This window comes from Alternaria atra (assembly GCF_907166805.1).
Source record: "Alternaria atra isolate CS162 genome assembly, contig: 22, whole genome shotgun sequence".
Lineage (NCBI taxonomy): Eukaryota > Fungi > Ascomycota > Dothideomycetes > Pleosporales > Pleosporaceae > Alternaria > Alternaria atra.
Window position 1 is genome coordinate 2,025,277 of NW_025091320.1, and position 19,230 is coordinate 2,044,506.

A 19,230-nucleotide genomic window follows, 5' to 3' on the forward strand; every position below is an offset into this window, starting at 1 on the left:
TCGCTCGGTCTTGGGAATGATTCATTGTACCTTCGCTGTGTGTCAACACAACCGAGGGGTAGTCGTCGCGTTGACGCTGGTGGCACTGGCCCTGGAGTCTGCTTTTTTGTGGACTCATCTATTGGAGCCGCAAGGCTGTGAATACTATTCTATAGGAAGGCAGTATATTGGGGAGGACTTGCTTACTCAAGATGTAGTTGATGGTGTTAGGGTGGGGAGAAACAACGAGCGATCGTCATGAAGTGTGGAGAAGATGATAAGTAAGTAGACACACAATCAACAAAGATGGAAGGTTAGTACGAACATTACCTACACTCTCGCCTACCCCTAACACCACTCTTTTCCGCATTTTCTCGAACATCTACACCGACTTCTGTTCCTCCACCTCCATATCAATATCGCCTATTTTAAGCCTCCGCGAAAACTACAATTAGTGTCAAGAATATCCGTGCCTTCAGCAGCGTCCTGCCACCGCTTGATCGCGACACTACCAAAGTCTCGCCGACTTTGCTCAAACGAGAAGCTTCACTCAGTCGAGCTGCGCGATGAAGTGGTTCAAAGCTCTAATCGCAGCATTGCCCTTCGCAGTTTCGGTTTCGTACTCAGCATCTTCTTGGCGCCTTTTAGAAAGCTCGACGTAGAAGCGATCGTCATACTGCGGCTTGGGTGGTGGGTACATGGGTTCTTCTCGTTGCATGAATGCTAAGGGTGACGTGTGCCAGCTCAATGATTGTGATGGTGGTATTTCAAACCCCTATGTTAGTGTTACCTTCGCCGACTCTGCGCCTCGTTCTTTGACATATTCAGCAAGTGCGACGAAATCTAGACATGGAACGCTCTTAGGCCATTTCGTTCGCGGCCAGCGCTTCTCGTGGCACTTCGCTTGTGCCTTGAGGTCCAAATACGGGATATCTCTCGGCCACAATGCTCGTGGCCAAAGCTTCTCTTGGTATTCCTTGTGCGCTGTGAAGCCCAAGCACGGAACAGAAGGGGACCAGTGCGCTCGCGGCCAGTGCTTCTCTTGGTAGACCGCCAGAGCTATCATATTCAAGTAAGCAACTTCTTCTGGCCAACTATCCTTAGTGTAAGCGTTGTGGTATATATATCGCGACTTTCCAGGAGAGCTTTTGGAAAGTCGATCCCAATCTACGGGTGTGACTGTACTTTGACATCATGTGCGCTCTTTGCTTTGCGCTTTGCGATTAGGATCTTGATGCGATGGACGCACTTCCCATGCTGTTGTAGTCTGGTGGGCCATTGCGAGAAAATGCTATTGAGCCGGTGCTGAAGGCGTAGAAGCTCGAAGCTGACACGATTCCATCGCGTATAGTGTTCGGACCTATAACCCTAGAAAAGTCAGTACACTAGAACGGATAAAGAGCGCCGCTACGAATCATATCTGGATGCTTGGCTGTATAGATAGCGAGCTGAGATAGCCGACTAGGATAGCCGAAGATGGAACGAGATTGGAAAGGAAGTGTCAGATATATGTGAGTAGTGCGGATATAGTTTTGTGGTCGAAGATATTTTACGGATCTATGCACACATCAGGGGAGCCCAGCTAGCCAGTGCGCAAGAGCTAATAGTGAAGTGACCACCTTACCTTGAAGTTGTCGCGCCCTCCAACGTCAAAGTCATTCAGGTTGGGATCATCACAGACCCAACGAAGATGTTGGCTTTACTACGAGTACTGCTTCCAATGTTGATCACCACAGCAAATAGCTTTTTTGGATAAGGTCTCGTGTCAGGGTACAAATCCCAGAGTTGAGATATTTGGTGAAGACTGCACTATATGAAAATTACATAATATCAACAGCGTGTGAGTGACGCCGAAAGAGACAAGGGATGGGGTCGTGCTGACCATAGAAACACATTCCATGTCCTAATATCATTCTGTTGCTACCCTTATCCAAACTTTAGCGATACGAAGGAGCCATATATGTGGATTTGAACAACTACTGCCATGAACTGCTCAGACTAGCACTCGCCTGGCATTTGGGCACGGTGTAGCTCCTGTTGGGATCACTCTCCCAGGTGATCGTTCCACTGCTGCTGATCTTCACAAACTTGTACTGGATCGCCGACCCTGCTGCCAATGGCACTGTGATGGTCCAGACTGGGTTGCTAGTGGTGTAACTGCTTGCGGAGAGAGTGAGGCCGTTGGTTGGCGTCCAGTTGCCTAGCTGCGCAGTGTTGCCAGTGATCTTGATTGTATCCCCGGGAACAGTGGTGATGCGGTGTGTGAACGAAACCGAGACAGCTGTCGGGCATGCTGTTGACGTGGCGGTCGCACTGGCGGTCTTGGTGGTAAGAGTGGTGCCGGTGGTGGATGTAGCAGCGCCAGCAACAAGAACGATGGGCTCGCCATTGCTGACAGTCACGCAGATTTGACCGCTGCCGTCAGCGGTCACCGCAGCGCCGTTTCCATAGACATTGCTCCATTTGCCGTTAGCCTTCTGGGTGTTGAAGCAATGTTGCTGGTTAGATGTGCTTCCAGCGTTTGTGGTGAGAACAATGAGGTTGCCGCCTGCACGGCTCCAGGCGTAGGCATTGGCCGCCACATACAAGTGGACGTGGTCGTTACCGGCAAGACCTCCTGCAGACTTCCTCGCAGCAGTCAGCTTCTTGATGGCCTGGTAGAGATTTGCGTTAGTGTTGAAGCCGCTTCGCCAGAGGTCCTCTCGGTTAGCTGGGTCGTCACCACCTGCATAACCTTGTTCGGTACCGTAGTAGAGGATGGGTATTCCTCGCGCAAGGATGACGTAAGCGAGAGCGTTCTTGAGCAGAGTCTGGTCGTTCTTTACGTTCAACCAGCGCTTGTTGTCATGGTTATCAAGGAAGGTACCAAGAGCTGATGGGTCGGGGAAAGTGTTGCTGACAGTGTTCATCATGTCGACAAGCGCCTGAGATGAGCCCGTCTGTTGGTAGAAGTTGTTCATGGGATAGTAGGTTGCGTAATTCAGAAGACCAGGCATGAGCTTGGCATATTCGGCTAGGTAAGTTGGATTGCCATCGAACACCTCGCCGATGCTGTACACGCCAGTAGCAGCGGAGAAACCAGGCCAGAAGTCTTTCTCAACGTGCTTGACGGTATCGATCCGAACGCCATCGAAGCTGTATTCCTTGACGAGCCAAGAAACCCAAGTGTTGAGCACGTTGCGGATCTCGGTGGACTGAGTGTTGAGGTCGGGAAGGCCGGCAATCTGGCACTGCTCGACACTTCCTTGGTTGCTGTAGTTGATGTCGCAGGCGGAGTGGTATGAGGAGGCCTGGTTCAGTGGCGAAGGCTTGTTGTTGGTGATGGCACCTGGACCCATGTGGTTGGCTACAACATCGACCATGACATAGATGCCCTGCAACGAATCAGTGTATGTATAGTTTGGGGTCGTCTGGGTCGGTCGTACCTTTGCATGAGCGGTGCTGACCAAGCTCTTCAAGTCGGCGGCAGAACCGTAGTTAGAGTTGATCGAGTACAGATCCTCAGCCCAGTAGCCATGGTACCCAGCAGCCTTGTCTGTGCGATTTATCAGTATGGGACTTCATTATACATATTGACGGTGAGCAACATACTTGAAACGACGGGGGTGATCCAGATGGCATCAAATCCTAATCCCTTGATGTAATCGAGCTTAGACTCAAGTCCTTTGAAAGTTCCGCCGCAGTAGTTGCCGAGATTGCTGCATGCTCCGCCACCAGTATCGCTGCTGCTACGAGCGATGCGGTCGGTGAGAACGAAGTAGATGCTGCGAGACTTCCAAGCACTCGTGTCGGCTGCTGCGACAAGAGAGGTGAAGTAGAAGAGAACGGCGGTGATGAGGTTGAAGAACAACATCTTGACCAACTCAATGCTTTCGTGAGCGAATGCTTGAAGTTGTCAGGCTGTGATGTTTTGGTTCTGGATGAGGCCGGCCGCTGGATTTATAGACGTGCCACGAGCAGGTATCACAAGGCCATACACGATCCGTCAGCTTACCCCACAACGTTCCCTTGACTCCGAGTTGCGCTTGCAGGACGTCGTGGATGGTTTCAGCGCCTCTCCGCGATGGTCCACGATACTAAGAAACCGGAGGGTGGACGAAGAACGATGGTGTCGCGTCGGACCGTCATGAATCCACTGAAAAAGGATGTACCTGGATGATCATCTTACCGTTGGCGATCTCTCGGACCGAGTTGAAGGCGTCAAGTGTACCTCGTGGACGTCTGAAACATTTTGGCGGAGTACAGAAAACGGTCAAAGACCCGGATCAGGAAGCTGCGAAACGTTGGACCATCGACTTTGCCATCTAGGCTATAGTATTGGCCGAGACACTTGTCGCGTTGCTTTCACGTATTGGCTCTAGGGTGAACTAGAGGTTGGGAAGCTTCAGGGGAAATGAAGGAGGTCGCAGGGTTGAAATGACGGTGGCGACGTAAGCGAGCTGATGTGCCTCGGGATTCGGGCGTTAGCGTCATCGTCAAAAATGGCGGAGCCCCGCATTCCGGTACTTAGCAACGTGCAAGTCAATATAAGGTGCGGGCCGGACGCGTTTTGAGGTCTTATGACCGTCCTCCACATCCCCCAGCACGGCCTGAACCCGCTGACATGCATCCCTTCCGACAGCGACCCAATGGACGTTGAACAGCAGTCACGACTATGACGAAGTTGGCAAGTCGCCGAAGAACGCTAGATGCTTCCATTAGAGCATGCACAGAATGCGCATAGTGTCCCGTATATAGCTCATGGACCCAGACGACGAGGCCCGGGTTTAGGGTTTTCCACGAATCCACGTGTTTACGGAGACTTTCAAGAGTTTGGAACCGGACTTAGCAGCGGATGACACGGCGGGAAAAGACTGAAGTGCAGCTCTTGAAGGATGGCAAGCATGTCGAGGATGCATCACGAATCTTGCGAGATCTAAATACTCCGGATTGGCACACCTAGGTGCCGCTTAGTCAATGAGCCGACGCCAATCCAATAGGAGTTAAGCGTGTTGCACGAGCTTACGAGGATCCAAAAGGATCACGGGCAGAGAAGGAAACGCAAATTTTGCGTCAGTATTGTAGTTGTCATTCCTGATTCCTTGCACGTTCAGCGCTGAAACTGCAATCTTCTTCCCACAGCAGTGATTGTGTGCGATAGTACGTTACTGAAGCTTCATTGACGTTTAGCGGCGGACATTGGTCCTGCTTCAAAACAAGTCAAGGAGAGATTCTGCGAGTTCGATAAATTTGCCATGTTCTTCATCCAAGAGAGCCTCTCCGCATCGGTATCATTCGGATTGCGGAAGTCGTAGCGTCTCCTCTTCTCAGCGTTATCGCAGTACCAAAGCAACTCTGCGTGAAGCCCAGATCCGTTCGATCCACGCATTCACAGTTCTTTAACCTTCTCCAATAGCTTCTCAAGCCTCAAATCTAACTCTTTCGCTACATTCCAAGGCCTCAGCCCTTCCCCCACCCCAACGCCCATGACCTGCGAATACACACTTCCCCAAGCCGGATACTTCTCCTTGGGACTCCTCGGCATGAACTCGTCCCTCCACTTCCGTTCTTCTCTCACCAACAGATTAATACGCGCTAGCAACAGGTGAATATCTCGTAACGTGGGAATATTAGCTGCACGGCCGATGGTATGATGTTCCGAAGGGCATAGTAAGGCTTCGGCGGCTTTCCATCGGGCTTCTGCGGCGATAGCTAGCTGTTCGAGGTCCGAGGCGCGTACGGTGAGGGAGTGGAGGAGGTCATCGTGTTCGGCCCAAGCGATATGATCGTGAGGGGTGGTCGGTGGAAGACTGAGGGGATGTTTAGTTGTGTTGTGGGGCGCAGAGGCCGAGGACCGTGGTGTAGGTGTTTGGGATTTTCGAGTTTGGGCGGATGAGCGGTGCGTGAGGAATGTGTAGTAGGGTGCTTGGTCGGATGTATGTGGTGATGCGTTGGTGGTGAGGTAAAGTGGTTGATCAGAGGTGCGTGGGGTTTGGGCAGATCTTCTGGAATTGTAAATCGATGGTTCTAGTGCTTGAGTGGATACGTACGAGGAGTGAGGAGTTTGGGCTGAGGAGTGTGAAGCTTCCTGCGAGGAGCGGGAGCTTTGAGTAGGTGAGTCAGTCGAGTGACGAGTGGATAGTTTGGTTGAAAACTTCCGCAACATTTGGGAAGGTGACGGTGTACACTTGCTGGTACAATGGTCGTACCTTTTGGAAATAATTGTGGAAATACTAGGGGTAGTGAGGTGGCGGAAAGGTGTCATTCACCGTATTCTCATTGACTAATAAGCTTTCTCTTGCTATTTTCAGCTGTTCGCATACAAAGCCTACCTGTGAAGTGAGTGACTTGAAGAAAACATGTAAAAGAAACATACAAAAGCTACAATTTGGCAGTCTCCACGTGCGCCTTTAGCAGAATATCCTGTAACCTTACCACACCTCTCATCGGTGATGTAGGGATCTTATCCATCCATAGCCCTAAAGCCTCTGCATACTTTGACTTCTCCGCTGATTCTTTATCCCATGGATGCTCTGGTCGAGAAACCTTTCCTTCATCATTGCGTACTCATTCTTAGAGATTCTATGTCCGCTGAACGATGTCAGCATATGTATGGAAAATTCTCCTTCGTGATTTGATGATCGCTCGTTACGTGGGGTCGTTGCAATATTGTAGGTCTCGAGCGAGACGCTGATTGATGGCTTTGACGTGTGAGTATATCTCGCGGACAATCTCCCAGTCAGATGCGAGGATCCGATCGTGTTGTTGCAACTAGTACTGATGATCAACATAGTATCAATCGTTTCTGAGCCGTTAAACTATTTGTATATCGAAGTAAGCAGGAGTTGCAGTATGTTTTCTGTGAACCAAATAATACCAAAACGAAGAAAACCGCTGCAGTGTGGCTCGGCACAACAAGGTATATTCTCTCTTCGAAACGGTACGTGAGGACCTTGCTGTAACAGTGAGCGCATAGCGTCATCAGCCGCTATGCCAGAGGTTCTGAATGCACATTTTGCGCATTTGACGTCGAATGTAGAGCCGTGCAAGTGATGAAGCTGATGCCCTGGATGACCTGCTCGCTCGTTCAGAAACCTGTTGCTGAAACTACTGCAGAATAGTCAGGAATCTCATACGAAGACATGGTGACAGTAGGAAAGGCCTGATGTCGGTTGCTGATGAATGCGAGTCAGTGTTGCCTTGAGGCGCCGGGCAGGTGTCGCTTACGTGAGCCCACGCCTACGTCAAAGGTGCCTGAAGGGTCTCAGTGACATTTGCAGGGTCATCGAGTTCCACGTATTCATGGTCTGCAATGTGCCATATGGTTAACGGTATATGTGCTTAGAAGTGTTTGAAGATATAGTAGTGGCTATGCTTTGACCGGCTCCATTGGGTATCGTCCTATTTTGTCCAACTCTTCCATCTCGTCCTGTTATGCTCCTACTTCTTGAGTACCAGACCCAACAGCGACGCGAAAGGGTCGACACCGTTACTCTTGGGCTTCATCATCTTGTCTTTCCTCTTCTTAGCGATGCTTTCTGTTGGCGCTGGAGGTAGCTTCACAACAATTTTCTCTCGTGTCACTTCTCCCACCGGTTTGTGCCTCCTGCTGTCTTTTCCATCCAGTTTCTTGATCTCTTCTTTCGCCTGTCTTATGCCTTCGACGAGGCCGTCAGTATAGCCGACTTCTTTTCCCATCTTGATGCCGCGCTGCAATTCGACTTCCATGCCTTGCTTCAGCCCCATCTTCAGTCCTTCTGCCGCCCCTGTTCAAACCCAGTCGCTAAACCCTCAGTCAAGCCAGCGCCGTTGCCCTTCTTGATGCTTTGAACGTGCCCATCTCCTTTGCCAGCATTGAAGCCGCGATCATAGGCTTCTTTGCGAGCCTTAGGCAGTAGATCCCAAAGGGAGATTGTTGCCGCGTCGGTTTGTATCGCACGTGAGGCTGTTACGGCGAAGGTTTGGGTGGTCTGTGAGACCGGAGTGGCTGTGTTACGTTTAGTGGGGCGCTCGCAATAGGTAGAGTTATGCTTACTGGCATTGAAAAGACCCAAGAGGGCTTCGTATATGGAAAGCTGTAGAGTTAGCAAGGCAGATGGCTCAGCCTAGGCCAACTTGCCTGGATCTGCTTCAGTTGCGCCTCATTGAGGTCTTCGTCTTCTTGGTGAAGACCCGCCAGGAAACTCTCAAGCGAGATGCGATTACGCTCGGTTTTGTTGGCCTCGCGAGCGCGATCAAGCAGGGCTTGCAGGCGGTCTGATGTGGGCATCATGCCAACGACGCAACGATGGCGATGTTGTTGAGGAGGCAAAAGCTCGACTTAGGTGGAAAGAGCTGTCAACAACAGCTAACTCTTGGCAGCCGTCAAACGGGCAGGCGGTATGGAAACGGCTTCACTTCAGGTCGCGCACGAGCATACGACAATACGCTCTGAATGAGTTCAATGATCTATAGCCAGGCTACTCGACGTCCAGTTATACTGCTAAGGCATCCGCGCTTTAGTATTGTTCGCATTCATCGTGGCACACCATGATCCACGACTTCTACATTGTTCCTGCACGGATCAGTCTGATCCAGAAACAACGAACTGGCGACGACACTTACCCAACAGGATCCACCGCAAAGGCAGCGTAGTACTTTGGGTGGTACAGATGTCTCCAACCAGGCTTTCCATTGTCTTTCCCACCTGCTTTCACCGCCTCTTCATGGAACATGTCAACTGTCTTTCGATCTGTACACCGGAACGCGATATGCGTGGCAGCTACTTCAGCACCATCCTTAGCACCGATATAGAAAACGATATTCGACCTATCTGGACCCAGGCCGGCGCCTTGCCCATGGAAATCTTTCTGTTTGCTGTAGCCGAGTGGTGCAAGTGCAGCCAGGTACCAAGTGATGACTTCTTCATAACGCGATACTGGAACAGTGATGCCGATGTGGTCAAGCATTGTAAGAGATACAGCAACGGAACACAACGGGATATTCGATGTTTGGAGTATAAGTACCTATATGTTAAAAGAGCGACGCGCTTCGCCACTGCTTATCAACCGCCTGATGGAGATTATTCTGGAAGTGTGGATGGAGGCTGACTGCGGGGTCGTACTAGTCCATTTGCTCCGTAAGCACACGCGTAATCAGCTGCTTTCGCGATAGCAGACTCGCCTATGGTCAATCAACAGACCTCCTCAAGACGAAAGATTGGTATACAAGAGACGTGGTCGGATAACAAGTAGGAATGGCATCCGTGTATGTCGGACCACCCTCCAGGACGGTGATATGTAACTTTTGACTTCACAGCCATCCCGAAAATATGCGCGGCGCTCTACGGGACGTAATTGATCTCGAACACTGATGGGGAAAGACGCAAGAGAGTGAGAAGGACTGGGAAACTTGCAAGTAGAAAAAGCACATGCGTTCGTGTCTTCGGATATTTCACCGACGCTAGAAGGCTCTCGATCACCCCTGACGCGTCCACGCGTTCTGATGCTCCAGCCTCTAGGAGACATCTCTGGCCAACACTCTGACGACATCAACACATCATGGTCATGTCAGACACGATGCAACGTGAAAAAGTCGTCAAGTACGCCAAGAACGCGTCAAGCAACGGATCGAATTTCACCTCGAACGAATCGAGGGGCTGATCCGGCAACAGCAACCCGAAAAGGTCCGGGACACGCTCACCCATCACAGAAGGGAGATAGTGTTTTTGCGAGCTTGTGAAAAAGAACTCATTGACGAGTGGTCGCGCGCTTGGGAACAGAAATCGTATCGCGTGTGGCATGAGTGTCAAGTTTATCGACAAGCCGCAATGCGGAAGTATGGCATCACGGATCAGTCTAGTACCGACGGTACACAAGTCCGTGAACCATTCGGCCTTGAACGTCAGCAGCAACTGCCTGTAAACATATCTCAGCGCTCACCTTCAATCCACCGTACCGATAGTTCGTACATTCCTCGATTGTCACACCGTCACAATTAAAAAGAACGAGAATCAATCAGATCCAGCATGGACACTTTTGATTGAGTTCCGGTCGACAGCTTGTCGATCCGTTTGCGCCGTCGAATGCTTGTCTTCACACATCTACGAGCCATGCCAAGGATCAGACTGTCCTTTTGTACCGCATACAGTATAAGACTCGTATGATAGAGTACTACCCCTATGCAAGAAAAGTATCTCGAGGGAACTTCACATGTCAGCATTGACGAGCTCCGGATAAGCGTGAAATATTCGGTGGAACTGCTGGACGAACCAGGAACCAGTTGCCGCGGGGGATACAAGAAGTCCACGAACAGATCTCTAGCACGGATAGCTTCTCGAAGAGGGCAAAGCGCATAATGCTTATGATGACGTTCATTCCTTTAGGTTCCTACACGACCTGTATAGCCATACGTGAATGATCAGAGGCTGTTGGGGACAGATTCCCTGACAGCCATATATGCGCTGCGCTAAAGAAAGTATTTGCATCTTTCGATCTCGACGAGGTCCCAATACATCGCATAGTGTGGGGCGATCTTGGTGACGCCGGATGTGGTTTTGGTGATCACATGCTTGAAGTTGTCTCTAAACGGCCGTCGCATACACCTGTCGGCTGCAGACATAACCCAAGACAGTTAACCACAATCCTCATAAAAAGCCCTGCGTACATGCCAAGTATCGTACGTACAAACCAAAGCAATCCCAAACTACCGCAACATCTGTCAGCCTCGACCAACAGTAACGACATCTCGTTCCAATCGGGTGCAAGATCCTCTTCACGGAGGTGAATATTGGGTGAGATTTCGTTTTTTTGGCCATCATCATGCTCTGCACCTGGCTCAGTTCTAAGATCACTACAACCCAGCAAACGTAACCCATCTCGAATCTTCGGAGCATTGCCTATAGGCAAATGGTGTTTCCACGCTGATTGTGAATGGCCAATGTCTAGGCACCATGTACACACATAATGTTTGGCATGCGACTCTCCAAGTCCTAATCAATACCACACAACCTCTTGCTTTTACACTATGGCTCGACACATTCAACTCAGTACCAGCGGCTTTAAAAGCAGGCAAGACCTCTGGCACAAGCTCATACCTGATGAAGTACCTAGATACCAGGACATGGAAACTCAAGCATCTACCTTGTACTCCCAGATCTTCCCACCTGACAGATGGAGGGTCTCTTTCCGTCTAAGATACGAAGATACACTCCTCAGAGAGCATCTCATACCCGTAAAACCCGATCTTTGGAATAGCAGGACATACTTCAAATTCATGTGGGCCAAAAATGGAGTTCTAGAGATAGTGGCATACTTTGTGCTTAAGTCTGGGGTTTACCCGACTGGCGGAAAAACGGCATCGAAAGGAAGTGGTTGCCACCCAGCAACCCACAACTCCTCATTCACCCATTGCTCAATCAGCCTCGTCTCCAACATCCCCTCCCTTACCCCTCTCTCTCTCCCCCAACTGTCATGCCATCAACCTTCCAACCCACCATCGCCCAAAACCTCCTCACCGACGTCCTCCCAACCCATGTCTTCCACGTTCACAACCGTAACTGGACAATATTCGCCCACTGGCGCAAAAGAGTGGTGGCAAAAGCCCTCGTGTTAGCCGGCGACTACGGGTCGACGCGCACAAGTCACGTGAATGTTGTGTGAAGCACGGTCGGAAATGACAGCTTTGGCATCCGGAGATACGTATGCAGGCAAGGTGGCGGGTTGTGAATAGTATGAAAGATAGGGGGAGAGGGGGATGTGGGGTGGGTAGGACGTGTGGGTGGTATTTAGCGAAGCCGACGTGGAAGATTAGGGCTTGTGATACGGAGTAAGGGGTAGCGTTGTGGTTGCTCATGGGGAACTGTTCAGGATGATGTTGCATAAACAACACCTAGACATTTAGCTAGTCTGCAGTAGCATCACTGTATGATCATGTCAGTAGTAATCCATGGGTTTGGAAACTCAACAGAGTATTTCGTAAATGCAAACGTACGAAACGTAAACTGCGGAATGCTATTCAACACAAGGAAACCGTGCACAAGACTAGCTAATAATACAATGCTAACACATGCTATGCAGAAGCAGACGAATAGGCGTCGGTGTCTACTCGTTTGCCGCGCGATGCCTTTAGAACACGATGAATCTGAACTTGGAGCTCCGCTCGGCTGCACAATGACTAGTAGTCGAACCGATCTGGCAACACGAGAGGAGCGACTAATGTCCATGTGTAAATACCGTAGCACACCCATGCGCTGATGATCTTCGCCCAACTAGCCCAGTATGTTCGGCCAACGGGGACGAAGCTACCAGATACATCCTTCTCGTCGAAGTTGGTGGTAAGCAGAGTGGCAACCCATGTTGTGCTGAGGAAAAAGATGATGTGGAAGAGAGTGTAGTTGTACTGTGTTGCGTTGCGCTCGTCATCGCGCGGGTTCTTCTTGCTAGAGGGCTCGTCGTCCTCGTCCTCGCTATCTGAATCGTCAAGGGCAGAAGCTGGGAGGGAGCCAGATTCCACGGCGGCGCGAAGGGCAGCTTGGCGCATGTCGCGACGGGATTCGGGTTGTTGTGTGACGAGACCATGCTCGTAGTCTTCAGTGCCAACTTGAGCGTAGCCGTTTCCGTGAGGGTTGCCTTGGGCACCAAGGGCGAGGCCGTACGTTGCTGCGCGAGTGGTGGTGTAGGCAACAGTGACAAAAGTGACAATCGCGCCGATGATGATGGTCGCCTTACGGGTTCCGCGGGCGCGAATCAAAGGGTTGCATTGATGGTCGTCAGGTTCCATGCCCACGGCGGACAAGGTGAGATAAGTGCAGTACACGGCTACAATAGCGGATTGGGCGAGACCTGCTCGGGGGTTTACGTCCTGTACTGCGGGGTGAATCGAAGCGACAGACGATATCAGAAGCAGGATGAGGTTGATCTGTCAAAGTTAGCTAGCTTGGACAAATAGGCAGAGCTGCACTTACGGTAATAGCTGCCTGGTTCATGCCGCATCCACTCTTGGCGAAGAAAATGTACATGACAATCGTCATGGCAAATGAAGTTAGGTACATGGACATGGCACTACCCACGAGCATGCCCGTCCAGACGCGCGACTCGGTGGTTTCGATCTTCTCCTGGCAGTATTCGGCCCAGTTGTGCGCGAGATCTACAAGCAGAATGAGTCCGATGAGAAGGAACAGGCACGCGCCAATCATGGCGAAGTAGTTGCCCCAGACGATGAAGAACGAGTTGGGGATGAAAAAGGTCAAGACGATCATGCCGATCCAGCCCATTATCTTGGGAAGCCAGAAACCGTTCTGTATGGTCGCGCGACCGTCCTTGGAAGACCGCACTCCGATGAGCATGAGCGCCATAATGACATGGAAGAAACCGAGCGCGAAGTTAATGCGCTGTACCGCGACGTATCCGTAACATTGTTCACCGTGGCATTTAATGTCGACGTAATCCAGAGTGAGGTGAGCAAGCTTCTTCATAGCCCAGTCGGTGAGCATGATCCACGAGACAATCGAGTTGATGAGAAGGATGAGCGCGTATGCGATACGAGTAGCGATGCTGCACGACAGTCAGTATACCTTGATACACACTCTCCAATGTCTCCAGTCCTACCTGTTACCGCATTTTCCCCCGCAAGAGCCCATGACGGCACTGCATGTCGCAGCGCCACAGCAGGAGGCGGCGACGCTCCAAACCTAGCCATATTAGCGGCGCGCAATCGCGACGAAGCAAGTCAACGTACCGTGCCCATGGCGGGCATAGCCAGAAAGGGTACGGATAGCAATGCGCCCATGGTTGAGATGCCGTGAGTCGCCTAAGTGGTGTTGTGGAGAAGCTGGAGAGGCACGAGGATGAAGCCGGTGACGTTCACGCGCTTGTGTTGCGGCTCATTCCGCCAAGTCCAGCGCCTTGGCCGTCTTATCTCCGATCAGCTGCAACAGCCATGCTTCACTCCCACTGACCCCTTCACTTTCCAGACATCGGTGTGGTGTCTTGAGGCTCGCCTGACTTTCTGCTTGTTTAGTAGTATAGACTTCCTTCACGTCCCTCATTTCGTGCCTCTTATCTTGCAAATCTTTACCTGCGGCATTTGATCTTCGGCTCAGCAAGTGCCGATATCAGCTCAAGTCCGCTGCGATTGCGCAACTCGACGTCTCCCGCATTCGATGATCAACACATTGCAATAACACCTCCTTCACACTGACCAAGATGGTCGCCGAGGAACAGCCTCCCACGCACAAGAAGACGCGCATTATTTCTGTTGTTGCTGCGACCGCAATCGCGCTTGCTTGTGGTACAAACGTACGTCTCCGTCATACATCTGAAGCGGGATGCTAACAAACCTCAGTATGCCTACTCAGCATGGGCACCGCAGTTCGCCGATAAGCTTCAGCTCTCCGCAACCCAGAGCAATGTCGTCGTATGTCTCCCTGCATACTTCCCGAACACAAACGTCGTCTTACAATTCTAGGGTACGGCTGCCAACTTGGGAATGTATGCGTCTGGCATACCCATGGGAATCATAACGGATAGGAAGAGTCCACGACTTGCCGCCATCATCGGCATGTTCGCGCTGTTCGCGGGCTACTATCCCATCAAGCTTGGTAAGATAACTTATGCTCGATAATTGGATCCATGTCTGACTGTTGCCAGCATATGATGGAGGCCCGGGCTACATGAGCGTTGCGCTGATATCCTTTTGTTCCTTTTTGAGTGGCGTAGGCAGCTGTGCTGCTTTCCAGGCCGCTCTGAAGACAGGTAACAATCTTAACGGTTTCTCCGAGAGGATCTGCTAATCGTGATAGCGACACTCAACTGGCCAACTCATCGCGGATCGGCCACCGCCTGCCCACTGGCTGCTTTTGGATTGAGCGCCTTCTTCTACACACTTATCGCTGGCGTAGCATTTCCAGGCGATACTTCTGGACTGCTCATGATGCTTTCTCTTGCGACATCACTAGTCGTTTTAGTATCAATACCCTTCCTTATCGTCGTCGACCACAAAACCGGCACCGGCTATGCTGTCCTACCCACCAGCGAACGTGTGCGACGCAACTCTAACGTCCTCCACAAGACAAAGTCCAACGGTACCAAATACAAATCATCAGCTCTCCCGCAACAAGAAACCAGTAAGTAGTACTTTCTTTTTCCATCCCCATCTTCCCCCTGTCACCTGCCAACCACTTCTAGCATCCGAAGAAGAACAGGACCGTCCCTCGACCGAAACCTCATCACTTCTATCATCTGGCCCAGGCGACATCATCGACGATGACGACGACGCAAAAAGCAAGAAATCGACTCACTCATGTACAGATATCACTGGGCTGGCACTCTTGAACAAGTCAGAATTCTGGCAATTGTGGGTACTCATGGGTCTTCTGACGGGTGTTGGTTTGATGACGATTAAGTATGTATCCTCTGAATCTTCTGCATGACCACCGCTGATCAGCATAGCAATATCGGTCACGATGTCCAGGCCCTTTGGAAACACTGGGACGACTCAGTTAAGAACGACTTCATCGCTCACCGACAATTATGGCATGTCTCCATGATCTCACTCTGTTCCTTCCTGGGACGTTTGTCTTCCGGCATTGGTTCCGATCTCATCGTCAAGAGACTGCATCACTCACGATTTTGGTGTGCTGCCATTTCAGCCACCATCTTTGCCTTGGCACAAGTTGCTGCCATTCGCGTTGAGGACCCCCATCATCTATGGGCTGTATCTGGGCTCTCTGGACTTGCATATGGTGTTTTGTTTGGCGTTTTCCCAGCGCTTGTTGTCGATGCTTTTGGATCCGATGGCTTTGCCGTCAATTGGGGTTTCATGACTTTGGCACCCGTTGTGAGCGGCAACGTCTACAACCTCTTCTACGGTGCCGTTTACGACTCCAACTCGGTAGTCGAACCAGATGGTCAACGCGGATGTGAGCTGGGACTCAAGTGTTACCGGACGGCATACTACGTTACTCTTACCTCGAGCATATTGGGCATTTTCGCTTGTTTCTGGGGCATATATGGCGAGCATGTACGGAAGAGGCGGGAGTTGGAAGAACATGATGGACATAGAGATGCTTGATCTTGTCTCATTATTTTTCGGTTAATATAGGATGGAGGCGACGGTCGCACATTTCTTTGAGCGTGCCTTCTTCTGCTAGTCAATTATAGCATCTGTCAATTCTTATGCTTCCTCCATTGCATCGACATTGTTGTCAGAAACTCAAGTCATCGTCTTTGCTCGACCATGTCTTCGCAATCAGGTGTTGACTCAATGCACGATCCAGTACTCTTTCCAATGTCCATCAACGTCTTCTCCCCCTCAATCAAATATGATGAACATTGCTCGCATCCATGATAATGATGTTTATGGCCGTCCGAGTTTCGTAATCTTCCTCAGTTGCCTCGTGATTGTGCTAATAGCAACTGCTTCGCTCTGCTCTGCCTGGCTAATGCACCCTCGGCAGCAACAGATGTTGCTTTCATGCATGCGCGGTGCATGTTAAACGCCAGGGATGATTGATAAGTAGATGAAGAGCATTTTCCGAAGATAATCGGGAATTTCCCTGTCTCATCCAGTATCGACAGGTACTTTGGGCTTATTCTTTGATCCAAGGGGTCGTCCGATTTTTGCACGACGTATAATTGGTGGCTTATTCGACTTGGGACGACCGACGCGCCTCTTTCCGGTGGGCGTGGGAGGCGGTGGTGGAGGAGGTGGAGGCGGTGGAGGTATTGGCGGAGGTATTGGCTGCGGAGGCTTGGGCTTGGTCCTCGATCCTGGGGGTCTTCCAGTGATATGACCTCCGCGCGGCTCCTTGACATTACGTGGGATCTGACCTCCGCGCGGGGCAGGCTGCCTTTCCGACCATATTTTAACGGGGCGACCGACAGGCCTAGGCGCAATCTTCTTGGTCTTTGCTTTCTTTGTGGAACCTTTCGGACGGCCTAGGGGGCGCTTCTCCACCTCAACAACGGCAGGAATTTCTTCTTCGCTGGGTGTGACCTGGCGGATGAGTTTAAGCGTTTCTTGGTCGAGGCTGTCTCTGTCTGGGAAGATAGGCGAGCCCATCCAGGTTAATTGGATGTCTTTCCTCGTCCCCGTATTCTTGAACTTGGACCGACTCTTCTTTGATGTCTTGACCGTGTCCCCTTCCAACTCGTTTTCAGGCTCGGCCAGTAGAGCCCGCGGGACATGTCTCACTGTGACCCCTACTCCCTCTAATCCTCTCTCAGATGCCGCCCGGTTCCAGACGAATTGCTCGATCAATCCTTCCCGCGAGACGAGCACAAAACCCATAGGCCACCGACTCTGTCCCAGAGCCCTCAAGACGCCTGTCGTAGCCTTCTTTGTTGTAACCAGCAGGCCCAGAACATCTTTCTTTCGCCAATCCGGTGGTATGCCTTGGAAAGATCCTTCGAGTTCGCGAATCTGGCTTGGGTTGCAGTTGATTTTCCGTGACTTGCACTGGATGATGATGGGCATAGGCTCCCTTAGAGGGGCCAGTACCCAGTGGCCGATTAGATCTATGCCAGCATCGTCCTTACGACCTATCCGTAGGAGGGAGAAGCCCAGGCGCATGAGCACCAGTGCGGACATGTACTCATAAAGTGTACCGATAGCGACAGTCGACGTCAATGCTAAACCGGTACGTTTCGCATATTCGAGAAAAGAAGGAAGCGAGTTGTGGTGTTTCGAGCCGGGCGAGACTATTAAGTTGGGTAGATCAACCGGTGCAGCATTTCGCGCAGAAGTGGTTGCGATTCGGCGTGGGACGCGATGCGGAGTCGTTCGGGGGAGCCATGCAAGAAGCGATCGGGAGGTTTGTGTGGGCCATGATGGGCAGAGGGAAGGTCGCATCACGGTATCCTGAAAGAGCGCTCAGGATGTGACATGTTTACAGCGAATGGGCCGGACCAAGAGTGAAAGCGGGCGTCGTGTGTCGGGCGTGGGTGAGGGTGGAGTAGAGACAAAGAGGATTCGCGTATATTTTGAGGGTTCAGTGACGCGCTAGGCTAGCTCAACCGTTATGCCTGCCGGTCGCATTCCACGACTCCAACGCGCTGCTCTCTTTCAACACAAACACCGAATCTAGACGCACCAAGTTTACAATCTCGGCAATCATTTTGTAGTTGTTTAAAAGCTTTCACTACGCTCCATATATAACAAGTACCCGCCTGCTATCATGGGCGACATCCTCACCCAGATCCAAGATGAACTGGACATGGTACTGCCTCTATGCGATGAACAGAATAAGTCCCATGTTAACAAAGATAGCTCCTGAATCAGATGTCGGCCGCTCTACGTCAAATTCGCGAAAACGCTCCACCAAGCGTTCCCCCAGGCCAACCACGCCTCGACACCTTCGCCGAACTAGAAGCTCGCACCGCCGCCGAAAATGCCCAACAAAACCCCACTACAGACCCCTCACAGCAGACAATCGCTCCCCCACCCAGACCCTCCCCAGAACAGTTCCAAGCAGATCTTAAGGAACTAGCACAGGACATTACATTGAAAGAGCAGCAGATTGAGAGATTGATCGCGCATCTACCAGGCTTAAACTGGAGCGAGAAGGAGCAAGTAGAGAGGATGAAAGAACTGGAGAGGCAATTGGAAGATCTGGAGGGGGAGAGGGTAAAGGCAGTCAAGGACAAGGATACCTTGATGAAGATGGTGGAGGATAAGATAACAGGCGTAGGGAGGGTTCGATGAGCTTTCAATCTGGCCGAAGCATGCGTCTTTGGCGACAGCAATCGTCCACACGGAACCCTATTTATCACCACCTACATCATTCCGTTTGCGGCCTAGGATGCAGAAATACGACAGAACGTGAAACTCAGGGATTACAGAGACAGCAAGATAGTCGACCGACCCCACCTGGTCTCTACAGAAGCTGAGCTCAACACCGTTCTTGCCGAATTTATGTACATCATGGTGAGTTTCATAGTGACGAGAGTAATGCGTGGAAGGGAACGTTCGAACAGTTCAACTACTTGGGAGACCATCACACCATAACTGGGTTGCTTGAATTCGCTCGAGCCAATGCGAATGGCATAACGGAACAGGCACTGGAGTACTGCAATTGGGAAGGCAGACAGACGTTTGTGTCCTTCAAGGATGGCAGGCAGGCAGTGACCAATGGACAACTTCGCGTCCCTGCCACGCATAGGGCGCTCAGAAGAGCTGTCGATAAGCTGCTTCCGATGGCAGAAGTGGAACTATACCCAGATGGACAACCAGAGACGGAGGAACTGTAGAAACCAAAGAGATAAGTCTGGAAATGCTGCCTGTCATGGTAATTGG

At 51.1% G+C, this 19,230-nt stretch overlaps 6 protein-coding genes across 6 annotated transcripts; 2 read left to right on the forward strand and 4 right to left on the reverse strand.

Moving 5' to 3' along the window:
* Positions 1-1,955: 1,955 nt before the first annotated feature.
* On the reverse strand, positions 1,956-3,832 carry ALTATR162_LOCUS3444 (uncharacterized protein; the record flags this gene model as incomplete). The annotated part of the gene is made up of 3 exons (XM_043311050.1): positions 1,956-3,353; positions 3,405-3,514; positions 3,571-3,832. The coding sequence occupies 3 exons, from the start codon at positions 3,830-3,832 to the stop codon at positions 1,956-1,958; spliced, it is 1,770 nt and encodes a 589-aa protein (XP_043166985.1).
* A 3,566-nt stretch (positions 3,833-7,398) lies between these two features.
* Positions 7,399-8,906, reverse strand: ALTATR162_LOCUS3445 (uncharacterized protein; the record flags this gene model as incomplete). The annotated part of the gene is made up of 5 exons (XM_043311051.1): positions 7,399-7,715; positions 7,748-7,945; positions 7,994-8,033; positions 8,485-8,512; positions 8,563-8,906. The coding sequence occupies 5 exons, from the start codon at positions 8,904-8,906 to the stop codon at positions 7,399-7,401; spliced, it is 927 nt and encodes a 308-aa protein (XP_043166986.1).
* Positions 8,907-12,111: 3,205 nt separating this feature from the next.
* ALTATR162_LOCUS3446 (uncharacterized protein) lies at positions 12,112-13,725 on the reverse strand (the record flags this gene model as incomplete). Its single annotated transcript, XM_043311052.1, has 4 exons — positions 12,112-12,855; positions 12,902-13,490; positions 13,545-13,627; positions 13,675-13,725. 4 exons carry the CDS (start codon positions 13,723-13,725, stop codon positions 12,112-12,114), a joined length of 1,467 nt encoding a protein of 488 aa, XP_043166987.1.
* Positions 13,726-14,141: 416 nt separating this feature from the next.
* ALTATR162_LOCUS3447 (uncharacterized protein) lies at positions 14,142-16,008 on the forward strand (the record flags this gene model as incomplete). The annotated part of the gene is made up of 7 exons (XM_043311053.1): positions 14,142-14,234; positions 14,281-14,352; positions 14,404-14,536; positions 14,586-14,690; positions 14,738-15,061; positions 15,123-15,339; positions 15,387-16,008. The coding sequence occupies 7 exons, from the start codon at positions 14,142-14,144 to the stop codon at positions 16,006-16,008; spliced, it is 1,566 nt and encodes a 521-aa protein (XP_043166988.1).
* Positions 16,009-16,497: 489 nt separating this feature from the next.
* On the reverse strand, positions 16,498-17,787 carry ALTATR162_LOCUS3448 (uncharacterized protein; the record flags this gene model as incomplete). The annotated part of the gene is made up of 1 exon (XM_043311054.1): positions 16,498-17,787. The coding sequence occupies one exon, from the start codon at positions 17,785-17,787 to the stop codon at positions 16,498-16,500; it is 1,290 nt and encodes a 429-aa protein (XP_043166989.1).
* Positions 17,788-18,112: 325 nt separating this feature from the next.
* Positions 18,113-19,184, forward strand: ALTATR162_LOCUS3449 (uncharacterized protein; the record flags this gene model as incomplete). The annotated part of the gene is made up of 4 exons (XM_043311055.1): positions 18,113-18,154; positions 18,205-18,621; positions 18,736-18,861; positions 18,912-19,184. 4 exons carry the CDS (start codon positions 18,113-18,115, stop codon positions 19,182-19,184), a joined length of 858 nt encoding a protein of 285 aa, XP_043166990.1.
* Positions 19,185-19,230: the final 46 nt, after the last annotated feature.